Consider the following 24,035-nt stretch of genomic DNA (forward strand, 5'->3'; position numbering starts at 1 on the left):
GAGGATATGCTAGTTATGCAGAGGACTTCTTTAGAATGCTGTCAAGTGGAGGACACACGACACACAGAAGAACTCTATTTTTAATTTTTTTTTAAATGGTGTTATGGGTCAAATCCAGGGCCCTATACACACAATCAACTTTTCAACTTGTGAGCTACTCCCTCAGAAGACTAGTGGTGCCTGCCTGTAGTCTTAACACCCAAGAAACCAAAACAGAAAACATAGAATGTAAGGGTAGCCTGTGCTATATGGTAAGATAAGTCACATATAGGATAGAGAGACAGTATAGCTTAGTGGGAGGGCACTTGCATGGGCAAAGCTTTGAGTTTGATTCCCAGTATCATGGGGCGGGAGTGGGAAGGGGAGAATAATAATGCTTGTCTGGAGAGATGGCTCAGTGGCTAAGAGACTGTGCTCTTCTTCAAGAGGACCTGAGCTCTGTTGAGTTAGGCAGCTCCCAGCCACCTGGAATTGCAGTTCCAGGAGATCCAATAACTTCTAGTCTGTAGAGGCACCTGCACATATGTGCACAGATCCACACACAGGTACACATACACATAATTTATAAGTAGTAAAAATCCATCTTTAGGCAGAGGCAGACAGTTCTCTCTAGGTCTCAGGCCAGCTGGGGATACATGGTGAGACTCTGTGTCAAAAAGAAAGAAAAAAAAAGTAGGAATCAAACTCTAATTTGAAACTCTCTGGTTCTTTATTATCATATAGTATATGAACTATCATATAGTATGGGAGAAATCACAGTTAAAGTGGAATGCAGACCAAGAGGAGCATACTTTTCAGTTTTCATTTATTTCATTTTTAAGTGTATGTCTGCACACCGTGCCTGTGCCTAGCACCTCTAGAGGCCAGAAGAGGCATTGGATCTCCTGGCACTGGAGCTACAGCAGCATGTGGGTGCTAGGAATCAAACCCAGGTCCTCTAGAAGAGCAGCTAATGCTCTTAATTGCTGAGCTATCTCACCAGTCTCCTAGGCTTCTGCGTTTTGTTTTTTTGTTTTTGTTTTTTTTTTTGTTTTTTTTTTTGAGCCAGGGTCTCACTTTGTAGTCCTGTGGCCTGAAACTTTCTCTATAAGCCGTCCCACTTGCTTGTGTTCCCTGAGTACTGGAACCAAAGGTGTATGTACACCACCATAGTCAATCTTTAAAGATCACTGCATTTATTTATGCTGTGTGTGTGAATGTATGGAGCATGTGTCATAGTTCACATGTCCAGTAAGAGGGCAACTTGTGGGAATCATTTCTCTTACCAGGATGGAATTCAGGGAGCACCTTTAGGCTCTGAACCATTTCATTGGCCTACAAGCATCGTTCAGAAAGGTTCTCCTGTAATGGGCTGGAGAGATGGCTCAGTGGTTAAGAGCATTTGCTACTCTCGCAGCTGAGATTTGGTTACTGGGTGCCTTGCAACCATCCCTAGTTCCAGTTTCACGTGTCGGATACCCCTCTGAGGGAACCAGACACGCATGAAGTAAACTTAATATCACTTAAATACATGCAGGCCAAATATTCATACACATCAAATAAACCTTTCTGCCCTGCAATGCCCGTCAGCTCTATTTATTGTCATGTCCTGATCCTGGAACTTGCTCTGTAGATAAGGCTGGCCTGAACTTACAAGAATCCTCCTGCTTCTGGCCCTGGAATGCTGGGATCAAAGGTGTGTGACACCATGACTCGCTTGACCTCACACTCTTTCTTTTTTTTAAAGTTCTCCCTGTAGGCTAGAAGGGGGCACCAGATGTCACTATAGACGGTTGTGAGTCACCATGTGGTTGCTAGGACTTGAACTCAGGACCTTTTGGAAGAGCAGCCAGAGATCTTAACCTCTGAGCCACCTCTCCAGCCCCTGACCTCACACTCTTAATATTCCTGCCTTGGCCTCACAAGCAATGATCTCCCAGTTTTTGTTTGGCTTTGCTCTTTTGTTTGTACGGGCAAGAGATCCTCGGTACTGAACTTAGGGCCTTGGACATGCTGAGCAAGGACTTTACCTCAGTCTTTTTCTGCTTTTTACTTCGAGATAAGGTCTCACTGAGTCCTCAATACTGAGCTTGAGTTAGGATTCTTCTACCTCAGCATCCCATCAAGTATCTGTGATTACAGAGCTTCACCATCAGGTCCTGCTTTCTTTACACTTTATAGTCTCTCTCTCTCTCTCTCTCTCTCTCTCTCTCTCTCTCTCTCTCTCTCACACACACACACACACACACACACACACACACACACACACGCACACACACACACACACAGAGCTTCAGTTAGAAAGTGTAATGTGATGTCCAGAAGAAACAGCCCCAAATCCTGAGATCCATTCTTACATGTAAGTAGCTGTGCTGGAAATACTAAAATTCTGTGATGAAATTTTATTGCATGTAGCAAAGACACGAGAATTCTAAGTGTATGGATGAATAGTTTCTTCCTTCTGTCATTCATAAAAATGGAAGAGAGAGGCAGAGAATCCCAATGCAGTAGGTGTCCATCTGTTGGGCTATATTAAACCAAGAAGAGACTTTTCATTTCAAATTAGTTTCTTAGGATCCTTGGCACTTTCTCCTTGTGAAATATTTACAGAAAATATACATTTGAAAGGGGAATTAAAACAAAAACAGAAATTCAAGAAAGACTTCATAGCCTCTATGTTCACTTTTGTACAAGATGGTCTGTAATGCTTTATCCTTTCCATTAACAAAGAGATAAAAATAAAAGGAAGCCATGCCTAGTGATGCAGGCCTTTAATTCCTCCTGACAGGAAGGTCTAAAGTTCAAAGCCTGTAGGGTGACAAAGTGAGCTCAAGGCCTTGCCAACTTAGTGAAATCTATCTCAAAATAAAAGATAAAGACTGGCAAGGTGATTCCGCAGGTTGAAGTGATTGCTATGTAAGCCCAAGGTTCTGAGTTCAAGTCCCAGAGCTCATGGAGAGCTGACTTCTGAAAATCATCTCTTGACCTCCAGACATGGGCCTTGGCATGTGTGTGCCTGTGCATGTGAGACACAAATAATGAAATTTTAAAGATCAGGTACACTGGATGGTGGTGGTGCATGCCTTTAATCTTAGCACACAGAGGCAGGCAGATCCCTGAGTTCAAAGCTACAGAGCAAGTTACAGAACAGCCAGGGCTGCACAGAGAAACCTTGTCCCAGAAAACAACAACAACAACAACGACAACAAATTAAATGCATTTAAAAAGCACTAGGATGTAGTTCAGTGGCACAACCTTGGCCAAGCATGCACCGGGCCTGGGTCCAATTCCAAAGACACTAGAAAGGATGGGAGTAGCACGGGCTTGTGTTCTCAGCCCTCAGGATGAAACTGAACCAGGGATACTATGAGTTCAGGTCCACTCTGGACTATGTAAGATAGTTTCAGATTTAAAAACAAAAAATCAAAACCAGGGGGCTGGAGAGATGGCTCAGAGGTTAAGAGCACTGGCTGCTCTTCCAGAGGTCCTGAGTTCAATTCCCAGCAACCACATGTTGCTCATAAACCATCTATAGTGAGATCTGGTGGTGCCCTATTCAGTCGTGCAGGCATGCATGCAGGCAGAACACTGTATATATAATAAATAAATGAATAAATCTTAAAAAGAAACTTAAGAAAATCAAAACCAGGGGCTGGAGAGATGGCTCAGCGGTTAAGAGCATTGCCTGCTCTTCCAAAGGTCCTGAGTTCAATTCCCGGCAACCACATGGTGGCTCACAGCCATCTGAAATGAGATCTGAAACAGACAGAATATTGTATACATAATAAATAAATATTTTAAAAAAAAAAGAAAATCAAAACCAAAACACATAGACACTGGAGAGATGACTCACCTGTTACGATACATATCACTCAGGCAAAGCGCCGGAATTTCATCACCAGCACCCAGATCAGTAGGCTCATCTGCCTAGAAATACACCATCAAGAAATCAGATGCCTGTGGGCTCCACAGGCACCTACACTCACATACACATACCCTCATAGACACAAGTAATATGTGTGTTTGTGTGTGTGTGTATGTGTATACATATAATTAAAGCATTTTGATCACGTAATCTTGGTCTTTTAACAACAACATGCCTCAATTTCAGCCAGATTTTGCACCAGAAAACATGTTAAGTGGAGCACTCTAGCACGCTGGAGGCAGAGCTACTGGTTGGCAGCAGACACAACTAAGGCCTCACTCCGAGCTCTCCTCATTCTTGGTGAATTCTAAATTCTGTTAGGAAACACCTGTTGTACACTTGTTCAAGTTTTCAAATCCTAAACCAAACCTGACGTCTTTACAACAGGCGTTTTCGGGTGCGTTCTACTAATACTGACTCCTGCCGGTTGCCGTCACCCAGCTGGTGACGCAACCCAACGTGCTCTCCGCCCGCAGTCGCCGGGATATCAAGATGGCGGCTCCCAGAAGCTGTGGTTTATGGCGCTACTCCTGTCGCGGGTGGTCGCGGGCAGCGGGAGACTGCAGATTTCCCGGGTTTCAAAGATTCTGGCCCGGAGCCACGCCGAGTGCGCGGTCCTTGTCCCAAACGAAGCGAGCCGCAGAAACGCACTTCGGGTTTGAGACTGTGTCGGAGGAGGAGAAAGGGGGCAAAGGTGACCGGGCGAGAGGGCGGATGGAGGGACCTGTCTGTCATCGATTTGGTTTCCTTCACCCATCTGCGGGCTGATTTAACGTCCTGTTAGCCCTAGAGCTGTGGTCCTTACAGTCCTACAGTCCTGACTTCCGAGCAGTACCCACCTCCCAGACTCAACTTCCCACTATTGGAGTCTCATTTTCTGTAACTGGGGAGTGTTTCTTTTATTTTTTGTTCTCGTGGAACCTGTCCTGGAACTGCCGCTTGTAGACCAGGCTGGCCTCGAACTCACAGAGATACACTGGGAATGCAGGCAGTACACCACGCTACACCACGCCACACGCCCTCTTGTGTCCCTCTGTGTAATCTCGAGCTTGACGTGTAGAGATCACCTGCCTTTTGAGTGCTGGGCCTGTGCCACCAAACCCGACTTGCCCCCTCTTTTAAGCACAGCATGATCCTTAACTGTCATCAGTTTTGAGGTTATATGCCTGGCGCTTTGTGGACATCCCCTCACCCCCATTTCTCACTTCAGTTTCCCACTAGTGACTAATGTTAATCCCTTTCTTAGGAAACAGAGTTAAGCAAGAACTTGCAGAATTTAAGATGGTAGTCAGGCGGGGAACGGAGCTCAGTCGGTAGAGTGCTTGCCTCTCCCTTGCGCGGCTCAGTTCTATCCACGGAGCCACATAAATTGCGTGTGGTGGTGTAAACTTGTGATCCCAGGATCCCAGGGAGGTGGATGAAGGAGGTTTAGAAGTCCAAGGTAATTCTCCACTATACCTCGAATTTGAAGCCAGCCTCAGATAGTGAGAGCCTGTCTCTGCAGAGACAAATATAAAATTGCTAATAAGTGGAAGAACTACTATCTTAACACCATTTGGTTTTCTGGCTACAGAGTCCACATTCTTAGTTTCTTACTAAAGAAAGACACCATTCCCTCCCCTTAAAAATACACACATAAGGTGGGCCTTGGTGGTGCATGCCTTTAGCCCCAGCATTCTGGGAGGCAGAGGCAGGCAGATCTCTGTGAGTTCAAGGCCAACCTGGCCTACAGAGTAAGTTCCAGGACAGGCTTCAGAACTACACAGATAAACCCTGTCTCAAAAAATCAAAACACACACCATACACACAAACACACACACACACACGAGCTAGAGGCAAGTGGATTTCTGTGAGTTCTAGGATAGCTAGAGCTACATAGTGAGAGACCCTGTCTCAAAAAAAAAAAAAAAAAGAGAGAGAGAAAAGAAAAGAAATTGAATGTAGTGCCCATACTTATAATTCCAGCATTCAGGAGGCTTGTGGTAGTATCACAAGTTCAAGGCATCCTGGACCACATATCAAGACCCTTCTTCAAAAATAAATAAATCAGAAAAAGGGCTAGAGATAGATAGATAAATAAATAAATACATATATCAAGGCCCTAGAGAGATGGCTTAGCAGTAAAAGCTTTTGAGGACCCAGTTTAGTTCCCCGCGCTCACATGATGGCTCACAACTGTCCATAACAACATAACAACACATGTGGGTTGCTATGACCCCTTTGAGGGTGGAACAGCCCTTTCAAAAGTATCACCTAAGGCCATCAGAAAACACAGATATTTACCTTATGATTCTTAGCAGTATTGAAATTACAGTTATGAAATAGCAATGAGATAACTTTTGTTTTTGGGGTCACCACAGCATGAGAAGTTGTAAGAGGTCACAGTGTTAGGAAGATTGAGAACAACTGGTCTATATCCAGTCCCAAGGGATCGTAGGTACCCTCTTCTGGCCTCCATGAACACCAGGCACTCATGTGGCACATAGACATATACGTGCAGGCAGATATACACATAAAATAAAAATTAATATATTTTGAGGGTCAGATGTCCTAGCCTTTAATCCTAGCATTCGGGAGGCAGAGGCAGGCGGATCTCTGAGTTTGAGACCATCCTGGTCTACAAAGTGAATTTCAGGACAGCCAGGGATATTACATAGAGAAACTCTGTCTTGATAAAAATCATTATATCATACACACACACACACACACACACACACACACACACATCTCCAAATGGGATTTAGCTCATATTTTAAAGGTTTTTAAAGTTTGGCTTGAAACGTTTAAATCCTAAGAAAAATTCCAAACACTGAGAATAAAATTGTTTTAGTTTTATTTAAAAATGCACCAGGAGCAATTTGAACACTTTGCCCCCTTGTCATGGTGCTTACAATAGGGATTAAGCATGGGTCCTATGACTTGGCAAATTGCCATTAACCCCTTTCTTAACTTTCTGTTGGGGATGGAGAGGTGACTTGTGCTCTCACCAGCGTGAAATACCTCTAAGAACCCCTTTCATGGAAATTGTAAAACAAATCTATTGTATCTGTATTGATTTTGTGTGTGTGTGCGTGTCTGTGGGCTCCAGGGAGGTCAGAGGACAAATTGCAGGAGTCAGTTCTCTCCTTTGCCATGTGGGTCCTGTGGGTCAAACTCATATCTTCAGACTTGGAGGCAGGTGCTCCACCCGCTGAGCCATCTCCCTGACCCTGTGGCAGGTGTTCCACCCGCTGAGCCCTCTCCCTGACCTTCTAATTTTTATTTTCTACCACTTCTTCTGAGTCATCTTGAACCTGGTTACCACAATCCTTATACCTCACCCAGGTTAGAAAGTTTACCCTTACAAAGTTCCTCTGCTGTGGATCTAGAGGCTCTTGGGCCACATCAGTGTCTGTGTCCCCACAGTCACCCCTTCTGCTTGTGACTGCACTGATACGCATTCTGCTCCACCATTTCTGTGATGTACTCTTTGTTGTTGCTATTGTTGTTTGTTTGCTTTTTTTTTTTCGGTGCTGGAGATTAAATTCAGGGCTTTAGTCATACTCACTAATCTTTACCCTTATTCCCCTGCTCATTCATCTTTGTTGCTTAATATCCTCTCCCATTTATTTAAGTACACCAAATGGGTTTGTCACCAAGAGACAAGGAAACAGTAGACGTATTGTGGTCTGACGTGAATGAGTGTATGCCGATTAACTGATCCGTGATGACACACTTCAGCCTGCAGTCTATAAAGTAGATGACATAACTGGTTACTGATTATGACATACACCTCTTATTTTCATAATGAGTCATGGAATAAAAACTGTTCGAAGCTTGTATTTCATGCTCATACTCACAGTTAATCCAGCACTGAGTTTGAATGGGAGTGCTAGACGTTAGGAAATAGGTTTGTTTCTCTTGTGAACCTTTAAGCATTTGATGTAGGGTGGTGTTGGGGTCTGCGGAAATCATTCGCTGATGGGCTTCTTACCTAGCAAGTGCTAGACCCTGGGTTCAATCCCCAGCACCATGAGAAGGGAAACAATGTTAAGGTGCATCTTAGGTTTAATGTTAAGCATTGTGGCTTAGCATCACCTTGCAAAGACAGGCACTTTCAGGAGGGAAAGCATCCCTTTGTTTCTTCCTTTAGATTTCCCCTCATCAGTCCCGTTGATAACTGTGTCTGTCTCATGCCAGTCTATCAGGTGTTTGAGAGTGTGGCCAAGAAGTATGACCTGATGAACGACATGATGAGTCTCGGCATCCATCGTGCTTGGAAGGATTTGCTGATCAGGAAAATGCACCCATTGCCCGGAACCCAACTGCTTGATGTGGCTGGAGGCACAGGTAATACCTTGCTTGGTATCCTTGGGAAGGCTGAGTATCCTGTGAGACTTCTCTGCTGGTGAAGTGGGCTACCGCACCTGCCATTAGGCTGGCAGTGGTGACTGCAAGGTCAGTGTGCAGCTGACTTCTGATAGAGGCAAAACATGTCGGTCCAGGGCAGCTTCATGCCTGGTGCTTTTCTAAGGAAAGATTTCATCAACTAAAAAGTGATCTGTGAAATTTCATTATCTGAATGACTGCTTTATCTCTTTGGATTTTTGTTTTTGGGTATTTGAGACAGCTCGGGCTGACCTTAAACTCACTTCGTAATGCTGTGGGAGTACCTTCCGCTGCTTCAGCCAATAGTCGCTGAAGCACGAGCCCAAAGTGCTGCGGAAATGCCTTCAGCCTTCCGCTCCATCAGCCAATAGCCACTGAAATACCAGCCCACTGGGGCGTGGTATATTTCTCTTTCAAAGAAGAGCGGCAAGCTTGGCTTGGCTCTGCTCGGCTTGCTTGGTTCCGGCTCCTGCTCCGGGCTCCTGCTTCAGCGACTAGGCTCCCTTCCTGACGGTTTATGGTGTATGTAAGTTTTACCCCCCCAAAATAAATAACCCCTTAAAACATAACTGGTGTGGGATTGATTCGCCATTATCGTAACAACCCAAGCTGACTTTGAAACTCCTTGCCATCTGTGATCTTCCTGCTTCTGCCTCCCCAGTGCTGGGCTTACAGGCCCAGGGCACCATGCCCAGCTTGTTTTTTGTTTTGTTTTGCTTTGTATTGGTTTTCCTCCTCAATGCTTGGGAGTAAACCATGGCTTCACAAATACTGTAGAAAATTTTGTGTCATAGAGCTTTGCTCCAGCCTGTTTATCTTCCATTTGGCCTTTAATCTCCTTTCCTTGCGTTTGGAGAATGGCCTTTTCTCACACGACATAAGCTGTTCAGGACATAAGCTATTTAGGCCACCTTCCTGCCTTATCCACTCCCATATCAGGCATCAAAGCATATTGTAGGCCTTTGTTCCTTATTGCACACTGAGCACCGGGGGAGAAAAATGCTAAGAAAGTGTACATCAGAGAGCATTTGGGAGGCTGAGGCAGGAGAATCCAAGCCAGCCTGAATTCCATAGTGAATGTGAGGCCGGCCTGGGCTACAGATAAAGACCCTATCTCAAAAACCAAACAGATAGGGGCTGGAGAAATGGTTCAATGGTTAAGAGTAAATACTGCTCTTGTGGAGAGCACTGGTTCAGTTCCCAGCACCCATGTCAAGTGGCTCACAACTGTCTGTAACTTTAGCTCCAGGGGTCCAGCACCCTCTTCTAGACTCCACCGGCACTGCACTATGTGCACAAACCCACATACGGATGCAAAAACACACATAATTAAAAACAAAATCTTAAATTAATAAACCGGCGGGTGGTGGCACACACCTTTAATCCCAGCACTTGGGAGGCAAGGGCAGGCAGATCTCTTGAGTACAAGGCCAGCCTGGTCTACAGATTGAGTTCCAGGACAGATAGGGTTACTCAGAGAGACCCTTTCTCAAAAAAAAGAACAAACAAACCTAATAATACAAACCAAACAATTAAGAGCTGGAGATGTGACTTAGTTGGTAGAGAGCTTGCTTAGCATGCATGAAACTCTGGATTCAGTTCCCAGTACCACAGAAACCAGGATTGGCCATACACACTTACAGTCCTATCCTTCAGAAGGTGGAGGCCAAGGGAACAGAAATTGTCACCCTCTGCCACATAGCAAACTTGAGGACAACCTAGACAACTGTCTAAAACAAAGCAGCAATGATAACATTGACAGAATGTGTGCTGGGTTGAGGTCTTGCTTAGGCTCAGGCTTCAGACCCTTGGTTGAGCACAGTGCCACATGGCAGCTACAGGTGCCAGGTGAGCTGCTGTTTCCCTGTGTTGTTAGGGAATGATGACAAAGTCTGTGGGTTTGGTAGGTCTCACTGCTCAGTGGTCCATAGTCAGATCTGTAGATTGGAACCTTTAGATGCAGAGAGCCATCTTATACTACTTATATTACTTTTGTAAAGTCTTTGTTTTTGTTTTTTAGAGAGGGTCTTACTATGTTGCCATGGCTGACCTGGAACTTGCTATGTAGATTAGGCAGGCCTTTTAACACAAAGGTCCACATGCCTCTCAAGAACTGGGCATGTGCCGTCATAGTGGCTTTTTTGTTTTTTTTGAGACAGGTCTCATGTACCACAGGCTAAATTTAAACTCATTACATAGCTGTGCTGACCTAATCGTCTTTCCTCCACCTCCCAAGTGCTGGGATTGCAGGCATACACAGCCATGTTTAGTTGGTTATTTGGTGTATGCTCTGCTAGGTGTGGAGCCCCTTAATTTGTGCATGCTAGGCAAGCACTCTCCCCACTGAGCCACACCTGCAGCCCTTAATATGAAAATTATTTTAAACCCCAGTTGTGTGATGTATACATATAATCCCAGCACCCAGGAAGTGGAGGCATGAGTACCAGGACTTCAAAATCATCCTTAGCTATTTAGTGAACTCATGGCCAGACTGGGCTACATAAATCAGTTTCAAAAAAAGAAATGGAAGAAAGAAGAAAGGAGGGAATGGAAGGAAGAAAGGAAGGAAAAAGGTTTAGTGTAACTGAGGCGTGGTAGCATGCATCTCTGATCCCAGCTCAGGAGGCTGTATCAGGAGGATCAGGAGTTGAAGGCCAGCCTAGACAACACAGACACATCCTTTTGGGGGTGGAGGGAGGAACGGTTGCCTTGTGGCTTGGGATACTTTTTGCTTGGTTTCATTCTTATCTTTCCTTCTGTTGGCTTCCCGCAGGTGACATTGCATTCCGGTTCCTTCGTTATGTTCAGGCACAGCATCAGAGGAAGCAGCGGAGACAATTACGAGCTCAGCAAAATTTATCCTGGGAAGAAATTGCCAAAAAGTACCAGAATGAAGAGGACCCCTTGGGTGGTTCACTCGTCACGGTCTGTGACATCAACAGGGAGATGCTAAAGGTTGGGAAGCAGAAAGCCGTGGACCAAGGACACAGAGCTGGTGAGTCCCTCAGCAGACGCAGCATTGTTTCAGGCTTAGGAAGTAAGGCGATGCACATCAATTCTCAAGTGTTTATGATCCAGCCACTGGATGTGTAACCAGTCAGCAGGGACTGAAGATAGTGGCTGAGCCCACCTTATAGGTATGTTCCAGAATTGGAGCAATGGGCTAAGCTTGGTGAGCGGTGCTGTGTGGCCCAAAGTGTTTAAGGATCTTCTTTTTTGTTGTTGTTGTTTTTTTTTAAATCTGTATAGTGTTTAAATTGCATATATGTCTCTGCAGCACATGGGTGCCTGGTGCCTGCAGAGGGCAGAAGAGGGCATCAGATCTAGAACTGGAGTTTCAGATGCTGGGAATCAAACTCAGGCCCTCTGGAAGAACAGCCGGTGCTCTTAACTGCTGAGCCATCTCTCCAGCCATTGTTACTTTTTAAAATTATGGTTTTTATTTATGGGGGCTAGAGGAGATTATACTGGTGCCATAGCACTTGTGTGGAGGTCAGAAGACAATTTGTGGGAGTTGGTTCTCTCCTTCCACCACATGGGTCCTGGGAACTGGGCTATGTCATCAGGGTTGGCAGCAAGCACCTCTACCCACTGAACCGTCTCACACCCTAAAAATCTTCTTCAAGTTTTTGGTTTTGTTGTTGCTTTTTTTGAGACAGGGTCTTAACTATATAGCCTTGGCTAGCCTGAAGCTCACTCTGTAGACCATGCTGGCCTTGAATTCATACCAGGAGCTTCTTAAGTCACACAATTTTCTTTTTCTTCCTTTTTTCTTTCTTTTTAAATACCTTTTTCAGTACTGAAGATTGAACCCAGGCTCTTGCACATGCTGACTATGCTACTCTGCCACTGATTTTACATCTGACCGTTGAATATTTCAAAATACTTGTCCTAGCCAACCAAGCTATGTACCTTTGGAGCCCATCCTGGAACTCGCTCTGTAGAGCAGGCTGGCCTTGAACTCAGAGATCTGCCTGCCTTTGCCTCCTGAACCCTGGGATTAAAGGTGTGCGCCACCACTGACCACTTTTAATACATACTTTTTTTTTTTTCTAGACAGTCTTTCTCTGTAGCTTTGGAGCCTTTCCTGGGAACTAGCTCTTGTAGACCAGGCTGGCCTCGAACTCACAGAGATCCACCTACCTCTGCCTCCTGAGTGATGGGATTAAAAGCGAGCACCACCACCTCCCAGCTGCAGTACATACTTTTAATTCCAGAATTTGGAAGGCAAAAGCAGGTAGACCTTTGTGAGAGCTCTATGTAGTGAGTTCCCAACCAGTTGAGGCTATGCAGTGAAACCATCTCAAACAACAAAGCTTTCCCTCTTGACTTAGCTCTCCGGGACTGCCAGACTGCCCTCTTCCCTGCCATCAAGGCAGTGCAGGCAGCCAGAGAGACAAGGGCACGTCACAAAGAAGGTCCTCTGTCAACACTCTGGGCAATGTCAGCATTTCTCTGTCCCCCCCTCCCACTTGAATGTCTGGTTATTTTAGGCCAATTATTCTCTTCCTCCTCCTCACACATCAAGAAGAAGCTGCCCAGACGAACTGCAGCCCACTTGGCTTTCATGATGAAGGGCTTCTTTGTTTGCTAGCCACGCTCGCCAGAAGGCAGTCTCTGGACAAAGACACTACGTGTCTCACTCCTACTGATAAAAGGATTTCCTTTGTCTGGTGCTCGGCCATAGAGAATGGAGGACAAACAGTGAAATGATAGGTAATGTTCCACTTCTGGAGCCATTTCCTCCACAGTGTAGCTATGAACCTGCTTAGGAATTCACTGTTGTTGTCACATTATCCAGACTAGCAGCTAGGGCTGCTTCTGAGCCCCTGATAGTCAGTTCTACCTCTACCTGCCTGATTATGCAATGAAAAGTAAAGCCACTTACAGTCTTTAAGCTAGAGGCTGGAGAGATGGCTCTCTAGGTGACTGAGAGAGGGGACTGTTCTTGCAGTGGGTTCCCAGCATCCAAATGACAGCTTACAACTGCTAAGACTCGAGTTCCAGGGCTCCAGCACCCTCTTCTGACTTCTGTGGGCTCTTGTACATGTGTGGTGCACTTACATACACTCAGTCACACATACACACAAAAACAACAAAAATCCTTTGAGCTAAATGGTTGGAATCTGTCCTTTGCTGACATTATTCCAGAGATAGTCAATTAGGCGTAAACTCTCCTGGGAGGCAACAGCCAGCACAGGTTGGTCTGAGTTCAAGGCCAGCCTGCTCCACGGAGGGAGTTCCAGGATGCAAAATGTTTTGATGACCAAACAAAGAGGTTGGTTTTATGAAAAGATAAAGACTAGAGAAAACAAAGGGGAAGAATCAAAAGCCAATTGGCTGCTTCAGAGTCTCTGTTTTTGTAAATGAGTCCAGAAGGGCATGAGTGGTTATCAGGGAGTGTTTCTAGTTGTTTCTTTCTTTTTGTAGGAGTAGAGTCGGAGGAGCCGTGCGAGTCCTCAAGTTTCACAGCTCATTTTCCACATGGATGAGGGAGCTTGAGCACAAGCCATCCACTATGATTTTCAGTTTGGTCTATTGGGGCCTAGTGCAAGAGCATAGTTCAAAATAGTGGCCTCCCATAATGTTTATTTGACAATGTTGGAGTTTTTAACATTAATTTACTTCATGTGCCTGTATGTGTGTGTGCATAAGCGTATTTTTGTGGAGGTCAAAGAACAATTTGTAAGAAATAGTTCTCTCCTTCCCCCATGTAGTTTCTAAGAATCAAACTCAGGTGTCAATCTTGGCAACAGCACCTTTTCCTCGGAGCCGCCCTGCTGGTCCTTAGTAAACTGTGAATCGAAATCCCTGTCCTTCAGGACACAGTTATACTGATGAGGATCTACTGTTGTTTGAATTTAGAACCAGACCAATCACTCAGACCTATAACCCCAGATATTTGGGAGGCTGACTCAGGAGAATCAAAAATTCAAGGTCAGCCTGGTCTTGAGTGAATTCATTTTATGGTCAGCCTTGGACAATTTAGTTAATAAAAAGTTAAAAGAAAGTTGGAGCTGGGTGGTGGTTGTAGGTGAATCTCTGTGAGTTTGAGGCCAACCTGGTCTAAATAGTGAGTTCCAGGACAGCCAGGGCTACCCAGACAAACCCTGTCTTGAAAACTATTAAAAAAAAAAAAGTAGTAAGTAAAACCTTAAGGCCATAACTCTTTACCACAGTGCTAACTATGAAGCACTTGGTTGGAAAAACATTTCTTTAGGGTTTAGGGTAGGGCTAGACATGCAGTTCAATGCAACATTTGCCCAGCACACAAAATGTCCAGGGTTTGATCTCTAGCGCTGAAACAGAAATGCTGCTGGGTAGCTGTCCCCAAATAAGTTAGTGGGGTTTTTGTTTGTTTGTTTGTTTATTCATGACAGGGTTTCTCTGCTTAGCTTTGGAGTCTGTTCTGGAACTCTCTCTGTAGACCAGGCTGGCCTTGAACTCACAGAGACCTGCCTGCCTCTGCCTCCCTAGTGCTGGGATTAAAGGCATACACCATCACTGCCCTGCTATAAGTTAGGTTTTTAAAATTGGAGGACACCAGTGAAGGCAGCCAGGAGTACAGTGGAGAAGGCAGGTGTTTTTTGACACCAAATCTATAGTCTCCACGACACCAAATGTAGCAGACTTTCTCAGACTGCTAGCCTCCAAATCATGACATGGAGACTTATTATTAGTTATGAATGCTTGGCCTTTCATGACTTATGTTTGTCCCACTAGCTCTTATAACTTAGTTTAACCTGTTTCTATTCATCTACGTTTTGCCTTGGTACTTTTTACCTTTCTTTCATTCTGTATGTCCTACTCCGTGTCTGGCTGGTGTCTCCCTCATTTCCTTTCTCAATCTCTCTCTCTTTACTTCTCCCTTCTACTTATTCTCTCTGCCTACCAACCCTGCTTATTCCTCTACTGCCTGGCTGTTGGCCATTCAACTTTTTATTAGACCAATCAGGTGCCTTAGGCAGGCAAACCAACACATCTTTACATTGTTAAACAAATGTAACACACCTTTACATAATTAAAGTAATATTACACAACAACCAAACAGTTCTTGAATTCTCTCACTTCAATTCTGGCATTACCCAGACTTTGCATCATGGGCGCTATGCCACTGGACCCCACCACCACCACCACCATAAGGTCACACACATTGATGTCTAGGGCACTTAGACTTTTTTTTTTTAAAGATTTATTTATTTATTTCTTATGTATACAAGATTCTGCCTCCATGTATGCCCGTGCGCCAGAAGAGGGCGCCAGATCTCATTACAGATGGGTGTGAGCCACCATGTGGTTGCTGGGAATTGAACTCAGAACCTCTGGAAGAGCAGCTGGTGCTCTTAACCACTGAGCCACCTCTCCAGCCTGGGCACTTACACTTTTATTTGGCTTTCTACAGAATCCTCAGATTCACTACTTCTCTGGTGTGGTGGGAAACAGCCACCTAGACTTATACTGGTTTTGTCTTCCAGGACTTGCATGGGTACTGGGAGATGCTGAAGAACTGCCCTTTGATGATGACAAATTTGATGTTTACACCATTGCTTTTGGGATCCGGAATGTCACACACATTGACCGGGTATGAATAGATGCATCCTCGTGATGCATGTGCTTTTCAGGATAGCAGTTCCCCTGGAGTGGATCTATCCCAAGTGAAGACAGGGAAGATTCTTTTCTGGGCTCAGTAGTTAAGAGGAGTGACTATTTAAACTTAGAGGTTTCTTCCTCCTCTTTCTCGTGTGTGTGTGTGTGTGTGTGTGTGTGTGTGTGGTGTGTGTGTATGCTGGTATACTGGCCCTGAGAAGTATGGCTTTTACATTGGTGCTGAGGATTTGAACTTAGGTCCTCTTACTTCCACAACAAGTGCTCTTACCCACTGAGCTATCTCCATAGCTCTTCTCTTAAAAAAAAAAAAAGATATATATATGCATATATGTATGTATATATATATTCTTTATTGATGTATATATGTATGTATATATATATATATTCTTTATTGATGTATATATGTATGTATATATATTCTTTATTGATGTATATATGTATGTGTATATATATATATTCTTTATTGATGTATATATGTATGTACCTGTGTGTGAGTTGTTGTGCACTGTGTCATGCAAGTGCCCTTGGAGACCAGAGAACGTTGGGTCTTCTGGTGCTGGAGTTACAGGAAGTTAGAAGCCACCCGATATGGGTACTGCAAACTTTAACCTGGGTCCTCTGTGTGAGCAGTAAGTGCTCTTAACCACTGAGCCATCTCTCCAGCCCCAGGGCTTTTTTGTTTCTTAGTTGCCACGATGTTAAGCCAGAACCAGTTCTTGGTTGCTCAGGTTGGCACTTACATTCTCTTCATGGTTGGACCTGCCATGGCATTTCCTGTTTCCTTTTGTGAAGCTGTGTGAGGTTGCAGGTCAGAGGCATGGTCAGACACAGAAAGAGGCATTTGGATGCTGTACAGGCAGGAGGGAATATCATGGTTCCAGTACAGCGGGAAGAGAATGCTCATAGCTCAATAGGATTCAGCTCTTCATTTCCTCCTGAACATTCAAACATTTAAAGACCATATGCAAGAAACTGGCTTCTTTTCTGTATTGTGGGCCCCCACTGTCTGACTCCTCTATTTCTAGGCAAGACTTTCTTTGTAGTGGTTGCTCTGGTCTGAATATAGGTAGTACTCTCCGAGAGACCTGAGGATAACGCTGTTGGGAGGTGCTGTGGACCTTTAGATGGGGCCTTGTGGAAACCCCGTAGGTCAGTTGAGTATGCTCATGCCTCCTGGTGGTTAGGGGCCTTGAGCTGTCTAGCATTTCTCTAAGCCTTCTTCCTTTCCTGCCCTTCTCTCCCAGTCATTTTTATTTTTCTTTCTCTCCCTTACTTTCCCCTCTGATACCTCTATCCCTTTCTCTATTTTATTACTTGGAAACCAAGATCAAAAGTGCCAGGTAAATGCACTTGCTACCAGACCTTATGGGTTGAGTTCAGTCCAGGAAATACACGGTAGAAGAATCAACTCCTGCAAGTTGTTTTCCACGTGCATGCTCATGTGTGCATACACACATGCACGCACATACTAGATATATCTATATAGGTGTAGGTATAGATATATAAATATATATATATATATAGAGAGAGTGTGTGTGTGTGTGTGTGTGTGTGTGTGTGTATGTGTGTGTGGTTTGTTTTTGAGACAAGGTTTCCATATGTAGTCCTGACATAGAACTTATTGTCTGTGACTTCATGTGTAGACCAGGCTGCCCTTGAATTCAGAGCTTCACCTGCCTCTGCCTTCCAAGTGTTGGGGTTAAAGGTGTGTATCAACACACCCAGCTATATTTTTTAATTTAAAAAAAAAAGCACTTCGTAGGCAGGTGTGGTAGCATATGGCTATATTCTCAACACTCTTGCAAAGGCAGGAGAATTGCTTTAAGTTTGAGGCCTCTTCTACATAGTGAATTCCAGGCCAGCAAGACCCATGTAACAATATCATGTCTTGAAAAAACAAATCCTCATTTTGTTCTTTTGAAGCAGGGTCTCACTCTATAGCCAGGCTGACCTAGAACTCACTGTGTAGCCCAGGCTGTCTTTGAACTTGCAGCAATCCTGTCCCAGTTTCCCAAATGCTAGAACTACAGACATGAACTACTACATCCAGCTTAAAAACAAAAATAAAATAAACAAAAAACCCTCTCTTGGGCTGGAGAGATGCTCAGAGGTTAAAAGCACTGGCTTCTCTTTCTGAGGTCCTGTGTTCAATTCCCAGCAAACACATGGTGGCTCACACCCATCTGTAATGAGACCTGGTGCTCAGAACACTGTACATATAATAAATACATCTTTAAAAGATAAAAGAAAAGAAATGCAAACATAGGGAGCTGGAGAGATGGCTCAGTGATTAAGAGCACTGGCTCCTCTTCCAGAGGACCTGGGTTCAATTCCCAGCAACCACACGGCAGCTCACAATTGTCTGTAACTCCAGTTCCAGGGGATCTAACACCTTCACACTAATGCACATAAAGTTAAATAAATTAAAAAAACTCTCCTTGAAGAGACAAATTAATCCTGTAAATAATTACTTTGCTACTATGAAGGGAAGTTTTTCTGTCTTTTCCACATTCTGCACTATTTGTGACACAGTCATGTGGACACATAAGCCTCTGCAAACGGCCACTTGAGTGCCCTCCAGTTTAGTTATGATACTAGCTACTGGAACGTCCACAGATTCCTCCAGGCCAAGGGTTCGGTCCACTAGACTGCACTCCAGGTCAGATATGGTTTCTCCCTGGCTACAGGCCAGAGGGTCTTTACCACCCTCTCTCTGGGTTTGATAATTTGCTAGAATGTAGTTTCCTAAGCCAGGCATGTCAACATATACAGCAATTACAGGACCTGGGAGGCTGAGATAGAGTTGCAAGGAAGTCTTGGCTGTATAGCTAAAGCCTATCTTTGTTGCCATTGTTTTGGTTTTTGTGGGCTTGTTTTGTCTGTTTTGGAGAAAAGGTCTCATGTTGTTACCCTGGCTGGCCTTAGACTCATTATGTATGCTTCTGGCTGTAGTGTGCTAGGATTAAAGAAAGGCACATGTCTCCTGGCCTGATAGATCCTATTTAAAACAACCAAGGTCAGGTATTACTGCTTCTTGTATGAGAATCTGTCTCAAAAAAAATAAAACACAAGCTGTCCTTATTTGTAGTTGGAGGCTGCCCAGACCCAAAATAATCACACAGAAACTGTATTAATTAAAACACTGCTTGCCCATTCACTTAGGCGTATTGCTAGCTAGCTCTTACATCTTAAATTAACCCATCTTTATTAATCTATGTATCACCATGAGGTCGTGTGTAGAAATAACCAGGCTAGTTAAGGATAAAACAATTATATTTTATTTATTATAAGGGGGAAACTCACGAAATAGGAAACGAGAAATCCAAGCACAGTCCTGCGGGGAAAGGTGCAGGGAGCACGCACACAGAGGTGCACACCTTTTACCCTGGGTCCCAGCAAAGCCACGCCTTAACTAAGACCCACCTCTTAAAGATGGTTGGCTAGCAAGGTTCTCCATTAGTCGTGGCCTACTGGCAAAGTTCCACCAGGCTCTGGAGGGCATCTTTCTCCTGTAGCTACATGGCTTCTCTCTGATGCCGCCTACTTTCTCCCAGCATTTAGTTTAGTTTTCCTGCCTAGCTCTATACTGCACTGCCTTTGCCCAAGTAGCTTCTTTATTCATTAACCAATAAACACAAAACATATACAGAAGGACTTCCCACATCACTTCTTCGTTGCTTCTTGACTTCAAGGTGAAGGTGAGCAGTTTGCCATCCTGTGCCTCTTCACCAGAGTCTGCAGGCAAAGGTCTACCCTGTCCCAGCCTGGAACCTACCAGATTGTAAGCGGAAACGAGCCCTTCTCTATGCTGCTCTGTGCAGTTCGTTGTGGTGCTAGGCAGCCAGCACCCACTCTGTAGCTTGGTTTTTATGGCCATCCCTTTATCTATAAAAGGTTTACTATATTCTCTGATTGAAACGTGTTTTTGCCAGTTGTTGTGGCTCACACTTGTGATACGGCACTCAGGAGTCAGAAGCAGGAGCATCATTGCAAGTTTAAGGCCACAAGAGACTTATGTGATGAGTTCTTATCCTGTAACCAGACCCAGTAACAACTGTATCTCACGAAACCAAAAAAGTAAGATTAAAACAAACTACTTTTGAATAGGATCAAAGTTGAAGATTGCATCAGTGAGAACCTCACACTCATCTCCCAGCATTCGGTGCCTCTACTCCCACACAGTCTCCAATTCCTTGAGTATATTTGTAAAGATGTTTTGTGTCTTTTAAGTGTGTCTATTACAGTTGTGTGTGCTGGCAGTGCCTATAACCCCAGTGCTTAGGAAAGGCTGGGGAGATGGTTCATCCAGTAAAGTGCTGGCTACACAAGCAGGAGGAGCTAACTGTGGGGCACACATTTTCAGTCTGCACTCAGGAGGCAGAGGCAGGCGGATCCCTGATTTTGAGACCAGCCTGGTCCATAGAGCAAGTTCCAGGGAAAAGGCCAGGTGTGTACTGGGGTTGCAGAGAATTTGTCTAGCATGTGCAAGGCCCTGAGTTCAGTCTTCAGCATTCTAAAGAAACACATGTGCGCACATGTACACACACACACACACATAAATCAGTGATTTTATATGTGTCTGTGTTGCTTAAGAGCTTTTTATAGATACTCACTAAGTCTTATTAAGTTAAACTGGCCTTAAAGTCATCCTATAGCCTAGGCCGGCCTTGTGCAGTCTCCCAAGTAGCTGGGGTTATAGGCCTGGGCCATTGGTTGGGCTTATGTGGTGATTTTTCTCCATGTTATCACATAAAACTCTTAGTTCTTCCTTTGACAATAGCTAAGTAGGTTGTATTTGTGCAGATTTCCCATGATGTTCACCAGGTTCTTGATGGGTAAAGTTGTGTTGCATTCTGTGCTTTATAAAATGAATGATCCACATATGTGTCATTTTCTGTCATATTCCTTTAATTAAAATTGTTATATTAGAGTCTGGAAAGATAGCTCAATGGCTTCTCTCCCAGAGGACCCAGGTTTCATTCCCAGCATCCACATGACAGCTCACATCTGTGTCTGACTTTAGTTCCAGAGGATATGATGCCCTCTTCTGGCCTCTGCAAGCACCGGCACACAAGTGGTGCACAGATCCACACGCACTGTGGCTCTAATGCATGTTTCTAAGCTTCATCTTCATGGAGCTGTGCCCGTCTGCCTGCATCAGCAACTTCCTCTAGTCACGGGGCAGCAAGTACCTGAACATGGGGTAATTTCTGCATTATAAATCCTAAGGATATAAAAGGGAATTTATGGGGAATGTTTCATTCAGTGCACATAGAAACTAAACCAGCCTCTGACCCTTGGAATTGTGGAGAGGTCTGCTGAGGATTTTCTTCTCACTCTTTCTCTCAGGCACTCCAGGAAGCCCATCGGGTCCTAAAGCCAGGAGGACGGTTTCTCTGTCTGGAGTTTAGCCAAGTGAATGATCCCCTCATATCCAGGTTAGCATTGATAGCAGAGCTTTATAAACTTGTCTAGAAAAGGTTCCCCACCCCCAAATAGAAAATAACCAGTAATCCTACAGGCATCTGACTTTGTAAGTTCAGAGGCACCAAGGGGCAGGGATTATTTTTTTTTCCTTTTCCTTTTTTTTTTTTTTCCTCTTTTAGTTTCTCTGTGTAGCTTTAGAGCCTGTCCTAGAACTAGCTAATGTAGACCATGCTGGCCTCAAACTCTCAGAGATCCTCCTGCCTCTGCCTCCTGAGTGCTGGAATTTAAAGACGTGCGCCACCACCCGGCTAAAGGGGCAGGGATTCTTGAAGAGGTCAGTGAGTTCTTAGTGAAAATGCTTGGGCCAGGAGCCTCAGCAAACACCCAGAGGCCGTGCTAGCCCACACGGTTTGGTTTGTTTGACTCATATGGTATTTTAAGAAATTTAATCCTAGGTGTGCTGGCTTATACCTGTAATTCTAACACTCAGGAAGCTGAGGCAGGGGATCACTTCAAGTTCAACCCTTGCTTGGGTCAGTATAATGAGTTCAGGCCAGACTAGTCTACAGAATGAATAAGAATATCTCAAACCCACCAGCCAGCTAAAAATGTAAAATCAAGAATTTAACATGAGAGGGGGCTGGAGACATGGCTCAGTGGTTAAGAGCATTGCCTGCTCTTCCAAAGGTCCTGAGTTCAATTCCCAGCAACCATATGGTGGCTCACAACCATCTGTAATGAGGTCTGATGCCCTCTTCTGGCCTGCAGGCATACACACAGACAGAATATTGTATACATAATAAATAAATAAATATTTAAAAAAAAAGAATTTAACATGAGAACCTGGATTTCCAGCTTCACTGGAAAAATCGGATGTATCACAGCTTGGTAGGGCGAACTCCTCCACACAGGATCAGAGGCAGAGTTAACTGCTTTTCGTCCAGTTTTCCACAGCCGTCACTCGCTGTAGGCCTCTTGGCCGTGCTCTTGGTCTGCTTGCCTTGTTTCAGTCACTGGCCTGACCCCTGTAGACATCTGAGTCAGTGACTCCGGGCTTGCACTGTCCCACTTACTATTAAGGGATCGATCCAAGCACATTTTTGTAAAGATTTGTTTGTTTGTTTGTTTGTTTTGAGACAGGGTCTCACTATGTAGCCCTGGCTGGCTGTCCTGGAACTCTCTATAGACCAGGCTACCCTTAAACTCAAAGAGATCTGCCTGCCTCTGCCTTCCAAGTGCTGAGATTAAGTGTGTGCACTACCATGCCTGGCTATAGAGAGCATTCTTAACCACTGGGCCATCTCTCCTAGCCCTACACTTTTCTTTGTTATTGGTACAGGGAATACACCCAGAATCTACTCTAATCTTAATCTTTGCCTTTGTCACTCTTGTTTTTTTAGGCTTTATGACCTGTACAGTTTCCAGGTCATCCCTGTCATTGGGGAGGTCATTGCAGGAGACTGGAAGTCCTATCAGTACCTTGTGGAAAGTATTCGGAAGTTCCCAAATCAGGTACAGAGCTTTTGTAATTTATAGCCAACACCCTGAGATTGAAACCCAAGCATTCCATGTGCTTCTCTTGTGTTTCAGGAAGAGTTCAAGGAGATGATTGAAGATGCAGGCTTTCAGAAGGTGACCTATGAAAGCCTGACAACAGGAATCGTGGCCATTCATTCTGGCTTCAAACTTTAGCTCCTTTCTGTGTGCAGCACAAACCAGTCGTTTCAGCAGAGGTCTGGAACTGGAAGATAATCTCCCTGATGAGACAGTAGCTGAGCATCTCTCTTCTCTTGAAGGCTATCAAACCTTGGATTCATATTCTGCATTGACCAGTCTCAAAAAGGAAGAAACAAACCCCTGCTGGTTTTTGCAGCTCTCATTAGTAGCTGCCCAGGCCACCAAGGCCTCCCAGAAGGGTTTGGTCTGGTTTTGCTGCACTCCTGCTAACACTTGGCTGTGCAGTGTGGAGTCAGGTAAAACCAGCACTCACACAGTGCTGAAACTTCCTCATAGCTTGTCTGTCACAGATGCCTTCCAGAGGGATAATGGATCACTGGAACCCAAGGATGGTTTGAGCTAACCCTTCAGACTAGTGTTGAATCTAGGGCCAAAAGCCCATGTCCAAGTCAGAACGCTGGCAATATTAGAATCCTGGGCTGGTGAGGTGCTCAGCAGTGAGCACATATTAGAACCATGGGCTGAAGGTGCAGTTCAGTGGGAGAGCACATGCTTAACCTGTTGAGGCCTTGGGTTTGGTTCTCATCACCAGAAGCAAACAAACAAAAGTAGAATTTTGCAAAGCAGTAAAGTTTACATTGTTGGTGCTATTTGTCCGTTTTTCTTGGGGGAGGTGATACAAATGCAGTGCACGTCAGCATCCTGTCAGTCTTGTCCTCGTGTCCATGGTCAGGAAGGCAGTCTTAGTAAAGGGGCTTGTCAGAATACATCTATACATGTTTATAGTAAAAAGAAAGGAGAGAGTGGGGAAGGAAATGATTTATAACAGGGTTGGGGGATGACTCAGTGGGTAAGTGCACTTGCTATGCTTGCAAATTGAAGTTTGGTTCCCAGCACCCATGTGGTGGTTCACAACCATCTATAACTTATGCTAGGGGACCCAATGCCTCTTTTGACCTCTGTGGGCACTGTGCACACACATACGTGCAAACAGTGATACACATAAACAAACAGATAAATCTAAAGAATACTTGTACTTATGAGCCTTGAA

At 44.5% G+C, this 24,035-nt stretch overlaps 1 protein-coding gene and 1 long non-coding RNA gene across 2 annotated transcripts; one reads left to right on the top strand and one right to left on the bottom strand.

Moving 5' to 3' along the window:
• Positions 1 to 108: 108 nt before the first annotated feature.
• On the bottom strand, positions 109 to 4,367 carry LOC146895412 (uncharacterized). Its single transcript, XR_014998541.2, has 3 exons — positions 4,274 to 4,367; positions 3,833 to 3,906; positions 109 to 646 (listed from the first exon to the last, which is right to left on the bottom strand). It is a non-coding gene; the product is annotated as an uncharacterized LOC146895412 (long non-coding RNA).
• Positions 4,368 to 23,628, top strand: Coq5 (coenzyme Q5, methyltransferase). The gene is made up of 7 exons (XM_048449457.3): positions 4,368 to 4,598; positions 8,084 to 8,233; positions 11,046 to 11,267; positions 15,748 to 15,854; positions 21,230 to 21,318; positions 22,708 to 22,819; positions 22,898 to 23,628. The coding sequence occupies exons 1-7, from the start codon at positions 4,397 to 4,399 to the stop codon at positions 22,997 to 22,999; spliced, it is 984 nt and encodes a 327-aa protein (XP_048305414.2). The 5' UTR covers positions 4,368 to 4,396; the 3' UTR covers positions 23,000 to 23,628.
• The last annotated feature ends 407 nt before the right edge of the window (positions 23,629 to 24,035 follow it).

The sequence above is a fragment of the Myodes glareolus genome, chromosome 2, assembly GCF_982192425.1.
Source record: "Myodes glareolus chromosome 2, mMyoGla1.1, whole genome shotgun sequence".
NCBI classification, from domain to species: domain Eukaryota; kingdom Metazoa; phylum Chordata; class Mammalia; order Rodentia; family Cricetidae; genus Myodes; species Myodes glareolus.